Source organism: Siniperca chuatsi, linkage group LG13, assembly GCF_020085105.1.
Source record: "Siniperca chuatsi isolate FFG_IHB_CAS linkage group LG13, ASM2008510v1, whole genome shotgun sequence".
Lineage (NCBI taxonomy): Eukaryota > Metazoa > Chordata > Actinopteri > Centrarchiformes > Sinipercidae > Siniperca > Siniperca chuatsi.
Window position 1 is genome coordinate 28095957 of NC_058054.1, and position 12576 is coordinate 28108532.

Below are 12576 nucleotides of genomic sequence, written 5' to 3' on the forward strand. Positions count from 1 at the left end.
TCTGCAAATAATTATACATAGACAATCATTTTACAGTTTTCAGACATTTATTGGAGCACTGACATTGCACAGATCATCTTCTGCTTTAGACCTTTCCTGCTGGTCTGACAGCTACTGCAAACAGGAATAAGACGGCAGCAGTAAACATCGACAGCTATCTCCTTCCAGCAGAAACTTTCTGAACAAAATATATACGTTCTGCTTGAGAACTAATAATACATTTGCAACCACAAAATCAGTCCACAAGAGTTAGTATCACTTCAGGTGGTTCCTACATTGGGGTGATTGCTTTGTGTTCAAAAATCAATTCTTCAATCTCACAGCTGCACAACATTAATACTTACACTGAGCCGACAGTTTGCTGAGAATAGGCTGAAGAGTGTCCTCTATGTCTTTCCTTTGGGCTGTGAAGTCTGAGACTGTCGGGTTTTTGACACTCTGAATCCAGTCTGACTTGGCAGAGCATGCACGCATGCAGATGTTCTGTGCACAAACGCATAGTGAAGAAAAGCACTCGAGCTGATGAGGACAACAATAATTAAATGGCAAAAAAGACGTGTTAGCATTGTTGATATTCTTCTTTATATCATCATTGTTCTTCTTTGTGAAGTCAATGTATCCTCATCTGCATGAATATGAGAGAACTGGAAGCTTGTCTAACATCTATTTGTTTCAATAATAAATGTGAACAGGACCAATTAGGCATTAATGGAAAGTGTGACACATGCTCTGGAGACTGGATGAGTCTGGATCTGTGGATGTGGGCCACCTGCTGCCCCTGTGTTCCTGCTCGACAACTGCTACTGCAGTTGTTGTTATTGGCTCTGCTACCTATACTGTCATTATTATTCCTACAGCTGTCATTCCTATTATTATTAACTTATTAATATTAACGCTATAATTATTATTCTACTATATATATATTAAAAAAAAGAATTTCTTTGCATTGTGCCTCCCTAACCTCAAAACCTAACACGGCAGCAGCAGATGGCCGCCCCCCATTGAGTCTGGTTCTGTCAGGTTTCTGCCTCTTAAAGAAGTTTTTCCTTGCCGCTGTCACCAAGTGCTTGCCCATGGTGGGATTTGTTGGGTCTCTGTAAATAATATTATAAAGAGTACGGTCTAGACCTGCTCTATAGGAAAAGTGCAATGAGATAACTTCTGTTATGAATTGGAGCTATAGAAATAAAATTGAATTGAACTGTTATGTCATATATATAAATATATCTTCTTGCCTTTTTCTCTACAATCATCATTTAGGAATTTCAAATTTAATTCCCAAATTCATTCATATAATATTAGACAGGTTGATCATCTTCACCTGCTGCACAATAAAAAACATTTCCATTTTAAGGTAACGTTTGAAGAAACGTGTCTCATGCTTTTATCCAAAGCGACTTACATTTGGGGAGCAGTTTAGGGTTCAGCGCTCGAGGACACTTTGTGGACAGGAAGAGCCAAGGTGTTGTAAATGTTCTCTTGCAGATAAGAATTTTGCAGACTATTAATATCCACTTACTGTGTCTTAAACATTTTAGTGCATATCTGACGCATGTTGTGAAGTAGGAATACCGGTATATTCTTGGCAGATGCTAGCTTAGTATGGCTGAAATGTAAAATGTACATCTTCCCAGTGACAATTTATGAAACGTCAGGTGAAAAAAAACAACTTTATCTCAGTGCTGGATGAGGACCTGTCCCTTGTTCCTGCTAAGATTACACCAAAGCTTTTATTCATCATATAGTGTATGGTAAGAATAATTATTATTATTAATAAGGGCTTTATTAATACATAATCTTTAACTTCAGTGTCAATAACTCCTGTTGTAAAGAAACGTGTTACCTTTTCCTCCTTTGTGAGGTTGCTCTCCGGGTCAGAGATAAGGTCTTTAGCAAAGGCTACATATGACATCAAGTCCTGTTTAGCTTCTGCAGAGATAAACACACATACAGGTTAGAATGATGTACATCTTTACTAATCTACTACATCAGCTACACACACCTGCCAGGACGAGACAGTCAGCACAGTCTGTCTTGGAGTATCTCCGGGCCAGGTCTACAGGCCTCTCCCCTCTGAAGGTCCTGGGCTGCGTGTCAGCTCCCAGTTCAAGCAGAGTCCTAACTGTCTCCAGGTGGCCCCAGCACGCAGCGAGGTGCAGTGAGGAATAACCTGCGGAACAAAGAGCGTCCAACACGTGAATCATTTCAACTGATTACCTTATGCTGTCTTAACCTTTAATGTCTATGAATTTAAATCTGTCTAGTTCTGAAGACCATTCTGTTGTCTAACACTTGTAGCTTTGTTGTTTCTAGCCAGCAGAGCAGCTTGTGGTACGGTCGGGGACAACTGTAACGAATCAAAATGGAACCCAGCTTAGTAACGACATCAAAATAGATGATTTTTCCCCTAATAATTTAAGAATTAATTTGTGTTCAGTTTAAACATCTATGTATACTCCAGTTGTTATATATTTGGTGGCATAGTCCAGAGGGTAAGGCTTTGCTTCTCAATTTGGCGACCAGGGTTCAATTCTCGCCAAGAGGCAGTTTTTCGTGCTTTCAAACCCTTCAATGACTACGAGTCAGAAGTTGTCTTAACTTTAAATACTGCCATGTTGGCTGAAAATCCACATCGTTTTCAACTATTAGTTTTGGTTTGTAATAGTATCCCAGTATTGAAACTTAGTATTATTGAAACTCATTCACAACCTGGTTGGAGCCATTTCATTTGTACACATTTTAAACCAGCTCAAATTGCACCAATCAGAAGAGAGAGCATGAAACTGCACGTGCTCTTTGGGATCCCTCTCTGCAAACTGTCCCATACTTAAAGTTTTTCATTAGAAAATTGTTTTTATATTTGTATAATTATATTATATTATATTAATTATACTGTTTTAATTCAACTGTAATTATTTTTTCAATGGATATTAATTGTTTTAATGATATATATTCTTGGGGGTTTACTGTGGTCCTTGGTATTTATATGAAGGTATTATGTGAGTTGTGAGTTGAATTTTGCCGCACATGCAGTGTTTCAGTCAGTACTGTGACTCTGACTTTGCTTGTAAAAACATTTGATGGCTGCTAACAATAACACACAGATACAAGTTACCTACATAAAAACTGTATCCAAATAGTTGAGGAGGTGATGAGTAATGGCTCCGGCCCCCCTATCAGTAGGCCTATCTAGTATCCGACGGTAGCCCGAAAAACACATTTTAAGCTAACTTCAGTTTAGTAAAGAAGGAACAGTCGGCCTGTTGGTGAATGTGGGCCCACTCACCCCTGACGGTCTGCTCGTCGACCCGGGCTCCGTGTGCGACCAGTTCTCGTACGATGGCGCTCCTTCCCAACACGCAGGCAGTTAGCATGGCATTTCTCCCGACCTCGTCCTTCATTCCGAACAAATCCTTTTCCCGCGACTCCTCTTTGACACCCTCACGTTCAAAATGCTCCTGCATGCTTTCCAAGTCCCCAGACAGCACGCAGCTGAAGATGTCTGTCTGTATCGATGTCATTTTGCGTTCACCTCGTTAGCTACCTGACCCGCACAGACTGGGATTGACTGTTTCCATGGTTACAGCGTCGCCTGCTGTAACCGTAAAGTTCGCTTAACTGCCGTGTAATCTGTGCGAGCCAGTTCTTAGCCCGCACGGACTCGGTTAAACACCCGAAGGGAAAGCAAACTAATCACACGCAGAAAATAACAGAACACAAACCCAATGGCGCTGAATTGCTGAAGCGCTTTGAGTAGTCAGAAAGACCTGAACGGCGCTATAAAAACAGTCCATTTTACCATTTACTAAAAGCATGACAGAAAGTCTTAAGCCTACTCTTAAATGTGGAGATGGTGTCGGCAAAACTACAATTTGGACTTTTTATTTTTAACAGACACCTGGCTTAGGTCCTGTGACTTCCGTTCTGTCTCTGAGCTTTGCCCCCCCCCCCCAACTATGTGTTTTTTAACTCCCCCAGGCTTACTGCACTGCTGTGCTCTTACCAAGCATTTGAAGTGTAGCTGCTCTCAGTGGAGAAGCCTCCTAGCTCTGAGGCGCTCATGCTCAGTCAGCTGTGATACCCCTGTCTGCTGTATGTTGTTCATCGCTGCCCTAAACCCAATAGTAGTTTCTCATCTGATTTCTCTGATTTTATTTAATCTGTTGTTCTTGGCTAAATCTTATTGGTTGGAGATTTTAATATCCACGTGGACGACCCCACTGATTGCTTTGCAAGTATTTGTGAATCTTTTAACCTGAACAGCCTGTATCACACCCCACGCATGAATGAGGACACACGCTTGATTTAGTTTTTCCTATGGGTTTTTCTGTTAACTCTCTCACCTCGAAGAATTTTGTCTCTGCTCATGTTCGATATCGCCCTTCAAGTCGCTGCTCCTTCCCCAAAATGCACAGTTCACTCTCGCATCTTTATTGAGAGATCTGCTGATAACTTTTCCTGTTTTCTCTGCCCAGTGTAGCAGTGAACTAAGTTTCATGATGTAAATGACCTGGTCGATCAGCTCAATGTTTTATGTTCATCGGCTTTAGATCACATCGCTCCCATTAGGGCGAGGTCAAGGCTCCAGTCAAATCCATCACCTTGGGTAAGTGATGATACTCGCCAACTAAAAAGAGAGTGAAGAAGAGCAGAATGAAGGTGGAAAAAAGCCAAACCAGAAGTCCAGCTCCTTCACATCAGAGAGTTATTGTCTGCTTATAATTTATTCATCAAACATTTTTGAAAGTTTTTTACAAACCTCATATCTGCAAAAAAAGCATAACTGTAGAGTTCTGTTTAACACCATTGCTCCGTCAACTGTTTCGGCCTCTTCTGTTGAAGACTGTGAGACAGTTTTAGCTTACTTTGTTTTGAAGGTTAAGGGTATTAAAGTTTGTTGACGGCGTCTGCCCACCCGGCCACTTAACTTAATAAAATTAAAAGTTAACTGAAGAGGAGTTATACATAGTGAAAGATTTACTATCAGAGTATCATATTGACTTATTTTGTCTTACTGAAACCTGGCTGGGTCATGAAGAATATGTTAGCCTAAATGAATCCACTCCGCCCAGTCATATTAATACTCATATTCCTCGAGGCTGAGGAGGTGGAGTTGCAGCCATCTTCGACTCAAGCCTATTAATCAACCCTAAACCTAAACTAAATTATAACTCGTTCGAAAGCCTTGTTCTTAGTCTTTCACACCCAACCTGGAAAACACGACAGCCACTTCTATTTGTTACAGTGTACCGCGCTCCTGGTCCTTATTCTGAATTTTTATCTGAAGTCTCAGAGTTTTTATCAAGTTTAGTCCTTAAAACAGATAGAGTAATTATTGTAGGTGATTTCAATATTCATGTGGACGTTGAAAATGATAACCTTAGTACTGCGTTTATCTCATTATTAGATTCGATTGGCTTCTGTCAGAGTGTACATGAAGCCACTCACTGTTTTAACCACACCCTCGACCTTGTTCTGGTATATGGCATTGAAATTGAACATTTAATAGTCTTTCCACAGAATCCTTCTTTATCAGAACATTATTTAATAACTTTTAAACTCCTGTTACTGGACTACACGCCATGTAGTAGCCTCTGGATGTCTATCTAATAGTCTTCTTCTTTTCCTTTCGGCTGTTCCTTTTCAGGGGTCGCCACAGCGAATCATGTGCCTCCATCTAACCCTGTCCTCTGCGTCCTCTTCACTCACACCAGTTAGCTTCATGTCCTCTCTCACTACATCCATAAATCTCCTCTTTGGTCTTCCTCCAGACCTCCTGCCTGGCAGCTCCAGCCTCAGCATCCTTCTACCAATATATTCACAGTCTCTCCTCTGAACACGTCCTGACTTTATCTCCGAAACATCTAACATGAGCTGTCCCTCTGATGTCCTCGTTCCTGATCCTGTCCGTCCTCGTCTCTCCCAAAGAGAACCTCAGCATCTTAAGCTCTGCTGCCTCCAGCTCTGCCTCTTGTCTTTTCTTCAGTGCCACTGTCTCTAAGCTGTCCAACATCGCTGGTCTCACCGCCGTCTCCAACACCTTTCCTTTCATTCTTGCTGATACTCTTTTATCACACAACACACCGTTGACCCTAAGTACTTAAAGTCCTGCACCTTCTTCACCTCTGCTCCCTGTAACCTCACCGTTCCACCTGGGTCCCTCTCATTGACACATGTATTCTGTCTTACTGCGGCTGAGCTTCATTCCTCTGTTTTCCAGAGCAGACCTCCATCTCTCTAGATTTTCCTCCACCTGCTCCCTGCTCTCACTACAAATCACAATGTCATCCGCAAACATCATAGTCCATGGAGCTTCCTGTCTAACCTCATCTGTCAGCCTGTCCGTCACCAGAGCAAACAAGAAGGGGCTCAGAGCCGATCCTTGATGCACACCCACCTCCACCTTGAACTCCTCTGTCACACCTACAGCACACCTCACCACGGTCTTACAGCTCTCATACATGTCCTGCACCACTCTAACGGACAGTGCTAGAAGCAGCAGTGAAGAAGATCACGAGGAAACAGTGAGGAGCAGGCAATGCATGGGACAGAGAGAGGCTCAGCTTGAGGATGCTTCAGATACTGAGGCATGCGCATTGGTTTCAGAAGATGACGCTCTGTTGTGTGGTCAAATGGGTTTTGCAGTTGTGGTTTGTTTCAGCAATGTAGCCTACATGGGTGGTCTATGGGGGCCCGATATTATATTCTTCTCAGGGCGTCCAAAATCTCTGTGGGCCCCCCTCGCTGTGTAGGCCTGTGACATCTTCAGCCTACTTGATGCAATCAGCTGACACACCTGGTATTTATTAGCTGGGTTTTTTTCTGACACCAAACTGCTTCTGTTGATGATTTTTATTTTTTAAAGGAGCAGTCTGCGACATTCACTGCCACTAGATCTCGCACTACAGCAGCAGCATCTCAGACCAAAACAAATGGGCACTACGGCCCACCAGACTCTGTTGAGAAAAACAGTGATTTGACCTTGCAGATCATCGTAAAACACACTTCATTCAAACCGGACAGAAACAAAATAAAATTCACCAAAACCGTCTTTGTTAGTCTTTCCACTGTTCCACCAATCACCAACTCTGGTTTGGTCAAAATAAACTCTTTATTCACCGCGTTAGATGAGGGGAAAAACAGCTCTCTTCAGACGGGAGGGACTCACATGCACTAACGTGCACGTGCGGCCGGTGCGACTGTATAAACGCAGCACAGAGGCTCAATAACAGCACAGGCAGAGGGGGTGTGACGTCCTCTGCTCAGTGGACTCCACTATAGCTTTACATAGCACATAGCTGTTTGCAGCTATATAAATGTTCAGAATCTCATCTACAGAACCTTTAACTAAATTCACCAGCTTGAGACTGGAACAATGCCGCTGTCATTTTTTGGAGTAACCTTACTCTTATGTGTTAAATGAGTATGTCAAAATACAGTTGCACGTAACATATTCATCATTACAACTAAATTCTGGATCATTTTAATATTTTTTTTATTAAGAAATGGACATTGTATTAAATTTCAATTAACTTTACACAACAAAACAAATACAAAATCAATCCATCTCATAAGAATTAACAGGGAGTACAAATAGTTTGAAACTTTTAAAACATTAACCTTGGCTTTACATAGAAAAAGAAAATCATGTTTAACCCTTTGTGACTCAAACTGAACAGTGTTTTCATCATATTCCTGCTGTGATTAAATTTGGCAACATAATATTCGCTGTGTAAATCCATCTATTTAGCATAATTTGCTGAATTTCTTCTGTCACGTCATGAAAGACCCCTGATATGTCAAGACTGGACTATCTGAAAAGGAAGCACTACTCCCGAATTTTACAAAATCATGATTACATCATGGGTTTGCAGAGAGGTATAGATGTTCTTATACTGTATACTGATTAAATAAGTCATAACTGGGTAGTTTCCCCCTTTATAATCAAATATTGTGAAGCAAAAGTGAAGAATGTTATAACTATAGTTTGTGTCTCTATTGGTTGGAAGCAGGCCTGAAATGACAGTACCATGAGTACGTTCGTCTTCAGTATGGGGGGCCGTCAAACCTCCAGCTACACACTTTACTGTCTTAAGTTCTGTACCGTGAGGTGTAGGAGCAACATTTGTGTCCCGGATTTTGGTTCACACAAGAAGTTTTGAACATTCATCCAAAACTCACAACTCATAAAAAGGTAGAGTTAAAAGTTCAAAGGAGTTTTTTCCAAACACGTTCACTGAATCTTAACACTAATATCTTAATTGTTCTTCTCACTTATTAATTCGAGGGCTTAAATATTACTTCTTACTTCCAAGGACCCTGTCAGACCAACAATGGCACTGCAGCAAAAACACAAGCTTCTTCCATCATTTCAGTAAGTTACTGCAGGTGCAGCAGGGCGCCCCTGCAGAGGGCTGCAGGAGAAAAAAAAGAGTAGTCCGGCAAAAAACTTGGTCCCGGCTCGAGCAGCTGCCTCATTTTAATGTAGATTTAATCTTGTTTCTGTTAGGTTTCCTTTATTTTTGAGTTAATTAAGTTTTGCAAAGTCTTCCTATTCTGATTTTCCTATTGGTTTCAGACATTTCTGACGTGGTATCACTGTTGCTGAGAAACTTATCCTCCTGTGTCTCGACACATGTTGAGTAGTACTGAACTAGATCAACCATTCTGAGGTTGAGCTTTGCAGAAATAAAAAAAACTTCAAGGGGAAAAGATCCGACCCAAAACGGTCGTGTGGTGTGGAGATCACTGTCCTTCTGTAGTCTCATATTTGTTCAGTGTGGGGAGCTTGACATCGCTTGGATTTGGCTAGGTGAAGTCTGTCCAGGACTGTTTGTCTCTCACAGATTGATAAAGACTGACCAGACTGGCTGCTGATGCAGTGGATAGGAGGACAGGATATCAACGCACATGACTGGATTTTCCCAGAATTCTATGCAGCTCTGGGGACATGAGGAAAGGTTTTTCTGAACTACCATCATTCCTCTCCATGTCATCACCTGGTTGGACCAATAAATAGACGGATGGATCAAGGGGAAGCATGGGAGAAAAAGCAGGTATGGATGGATGATGGGTAGATGGATTGTGGTAAATAGATGGATTGATGAATAATACAGGGGTGGATGAATGGGTATGACCGGGGTGGAGGGAGTCGAGGATGGAGTCAAGTTTGAGAATAAAGGTCAAATCAAGATGTATGGATGGGAAGGAGAACAGCAGGATAGCAGGGTGATTTTAAATGAAGTAGAGGCAGAAGACAAACAGAGGTTAGTTAGTGTTGTTAAATGATCATCATGTGATTACAGACTACAGGATTTACTCATATCAGTGCAGCCATTGTTTTCTAGAATTTGAGCCTTGACCTGTTGACACATCCAACTAAAGCACAAGAACAAAATGTATATCAGTAATATTTAGAACAGAAAAGGCATATTAATACATACTATTGGAAGGATGAATTTATCAATCCATTGAAACTCATTGTTATTTTCAAGACAAGTTAGGCTACTCAGAAATGCCAAGTGGCACATCAGTGGTACTATACATGTTCTAATGACATCTCAGTTTTAATGACAAAACAATCACACAGTTTGAAACTGTTATGTGTTTTTGCGCCTGTCCACAGGTTTTCACCTCAGAGGAAATGAGTATCAGTATATGAATGGACAGAGGAGAGTGTCCATGTTCCAGGGACATAAGAATCGTGGTAATGGGACATTCTGAGTATAAGTAATGTTCCTGTTTACACTGTAATCATGGATGTGCAGACAACAATCAATTACTTTTGATACTGAAGAATCGTTTACACTAGATGGAGACACCACTGTCACTAGCAGAATGTATTGTATATGACGCCTGTGTGTTCCGATCTGACGAAGGTTTGGCTGTGAGATGAAGGGGAGATATTTGACATAAACTGCATCAACTAGATTCAAAGGAAATACAAAAAATGAAAATGCTGCCAGATATTAATTTTGAAATGCTCCACAGTTTACTTGCCCACTATGCTGTATGTTAAGAGTAATTGTCATTTTGTGAACACTGAAAACCCTGATTCCTTGATGTGAAGCCATCCTAAACCTTAAGTATTGTGACTTAAAAACAAATGATTTAAAGCATAATAATGTACTATTGGTTTTATAAACTTAGTGCCTTATGACTGTTAAACCTGTTTGTTCTCAGTGCAGAGCCCCCCATTCTGAAATCAATCATGTTATACTTACAGAAGCAGAGGAAGAGCGTGTCAACACACATGGCATAGACGCTGAAGAAACCATGAGCAATCAGGTAGGCACCTATCACCACCGTCTGATGTGGAAAAGCACAGAGGTAAGAAAAACTACAGCAGGAGTGCAGATCCGATTACAGATGACAAGAAACCAAAGACAGAATCACTTTGAATTCTTATTCGTTTTGGGTTAACATATGTAGAAGAACAAAATAACTCGGGTTCCAAATTGAAGAAAATAATCTTTACTTAAACTTCAGAAGAAAACAGATGGTTATGATAAGCATTCAAATTGAATTCCGGGCTTTCCTGGACAGGTCACACCTCAGTGTTACTTGGATTGCTATTGTAATGACTAAAGACCAAAAGGGAGAGCGGCTGAGATTCTGGAACAAGTTGGGTTCCCATGATAAGTTGTGACACCTCACAGGGCTGGCCTGGGCTCTCCTCACAACACAACAAAACGTTTCACTCAGGGATCTGTTATCATTGTAAAATAGTTCATATAGAAATACAGGCAGCCACTTAAATCAGGCTACAAAAAGACAATATCAAGAAGAAAAATACAACTATTTTCTTCTACACATGCTTCTAAACACAAAACCATTGGAACCCAAACAGCCAGTAAGTGCTGTTCTTAAGAATGTGTCTGTATATATTTAATATATGTCTTTGTAATAGCAGCATTTCTTGCCGGTATATAATTGATAATCCTGTGGATTACTGGCCAAAGGTAGATGATGTACAAATTGATGGTGTCTCCCTGACAAAAGTTGTACTTAATGTTTCCCCCAGTTCAATCTTTAGATCCAGGTTTGTGCGATCGGATCCTGTAGGTGCTACAGGTGAACAATGGCTAGACGATTGTGGTGGAATTGCTACAGTGATTGTTATTTTATGGGCGAGCTGAACAATAAGGAAAAGATTTTCATCATGCACGTGAGTGTATGCACAGTGTGTGTGTGTTTGTGACTCTGACCAGTAGGGGGACCCAGTAGTAGTTGAGATTGGGCACCTCCTCCTGGATAACAGGGATCTTCCTAGTGAAGAAGAAGAATGCAACCACACCTGAAACACACACACACACACACACACACACACACACACTGTCTACATGTGTTCTCTGATCTCTGTACTCTGCGTTTATATTTTTCTCAAACATATAATTATATTCAAAAATAAGTTATGGGTAAAACATTGTAATGTGGAACATAAACATGACAGTGGCTTGACCAATGTAAGACTTTAGCCTCGTCACTTACCAACTCCTCCTGCTATAAGCACTTTGCCCAGAAACAACAGAAAGTCTGTCACTCTGTCCAGAACTGCAACCCTGTAAACACAGAGTCAGAAACAGATTCAAAACAGAGGACCAGCGTGCTGCTTACAGTCACAGCCAGAGAAAAGGGTAACTTGCCCTGATTGGATGGCTATATGCTGTATAGCTGCGAGTATGCTAGTCTGCAGAAGATATTAGCCATGTCTATGGAGCCTGTTGGAGGGCACTGTCTGTGTTGATGAATCTCACACATGGGAAGTATGTTCACAATTGATTAATTATCATAAACAGCCTCTCATATCAAGGCTAAAATAACCTCACAAAAATGTATCCACACAAAAAACCTGGGAAGATAATTAGTGGACCACTGAACTTGTCTGAAAAGCATTGAGCCTCCTTACCTGACCACATTCCTCATCAGCAGGAAGAAGGCTTCTCTGGCTGAGGTACAAAAGTTCTTACCATAGACCGCCACCTGGTGGAGAAGAGACAAAACACAGCTCTCACAACAACGCAAGGTTGTTGTTGAAAAAATGAACAGTGCATAGCTAGTATTCATACTACTCATGCTAAAAAGCACTACTTTAACCAACTCACCATGATATAAGCATTACGGTTCATGTAGCGTATGAATTTCTCCAAACACCAGAAACAGCATTTCAGACAGTGCATTATGAACTTGGACAGGCTGTTGTCAACACCTACATGGATCAACAGGTCCAAGATCAGTATAGTGATAGCAGTAGCAATTAAAGTAGTAGTGAGAAATTAAGGAGAAACTGTGTGCATTTGTTAGTGTGTGTGTATGTAAACCTTTTAGCTTCCTCTCCAGGTATTCCAGTATGATCCGGACCAGTTGGACAACTGAAAGAATTAGAGATCCAAATGCCAAAGACCCTGTGTGATACCTGAAGATAGACAGAGAAGAGCTCAGTACATTCTTACACACAAGACTGTCTGTTATGTATTACCACCTTTGGACAAAAGATGAAACAGGACCAGTTTTACATGTTTGCATACACTTAGAAACATTATGAATCCCAGGCTTGGTCTTCTGAGTGTGTCCTGA

At 41.1% G+C, this 12576-nt stretch overlaps 2 protein-coding genes across 4 annotated transcripts in view; both read right to left on the reverse strand.

Moving 5' to 3' along the window:
• Positions 1-28: 28 nt before the first annotated feature.
• ankrd45 (ankyrin repeat domain 45) lies at positions 29-3804 on the reverse strand. 2 transcript variants are annotated; one of them, XM_044221142.1, is made up of 5 exons: positions 3287-3804; positions 2003-2170; positions 1844-1929; positions 345-519; positions 29-114 (listed from the first exon to the last, which is right to left on the reverse strand). In XM_044221142.1, the coding sequence occupies exons 1-5, from the start codon at positions 3519-3521 to the stop codon at positions 86-88; spliced, it is 693 nt and encodes a 230-aa protein (XP_044077077.1). In that variant the 5' UTR covers positions 3522-3804; the 3' UTR covers positions 29-85. The 2 variants fall into 2 exon arrangements, with proteins under 2 accessions (XP_044077077.1, XP_044077078.1); XM_044221143.1 differs by having other exon boundaries at positions 345-483; positions 3287-3778.
• A 3674-nt stretch (positions 3805-7478) lies between these two features.
• Positions 7479-12576, reverse strand: part of slc44a5a (solute carrier family 44 member 5a) — a 56537-nt gene continuing 51439 nt past the window's right edge. For both annotated transcript variants that reach the window (XM_044220121.1, XM_044220120.1), the window contains 7 exons: positions 12321-12415; positions 12105-12208; positions 11909-11982; positions 11491-11561; positions 11208-11296; positions 10224-10308; positions 7479-8999 (listed from right to left, as the gene is read on the reverse strand). In XM_044220121.1, coding sequence (XP_044076056.1) covers positions 8902-8999; positions 10224-10308; positions 11208-11296; positions 11491-11561; positions 11909-11982; positions 12105-12208; positions 12321-12415 — 616 coding nt within the window. In that variant the 3' untranslated portion in view covers positions 7479-8901. The remainder of the gene's footprint in view (positions 9000-10223; positions 10309-11207; positions 11297-11490; positions 11562-11908; positions 11983-12104; positions 12209-12320; positions 12416-12576) is intronic.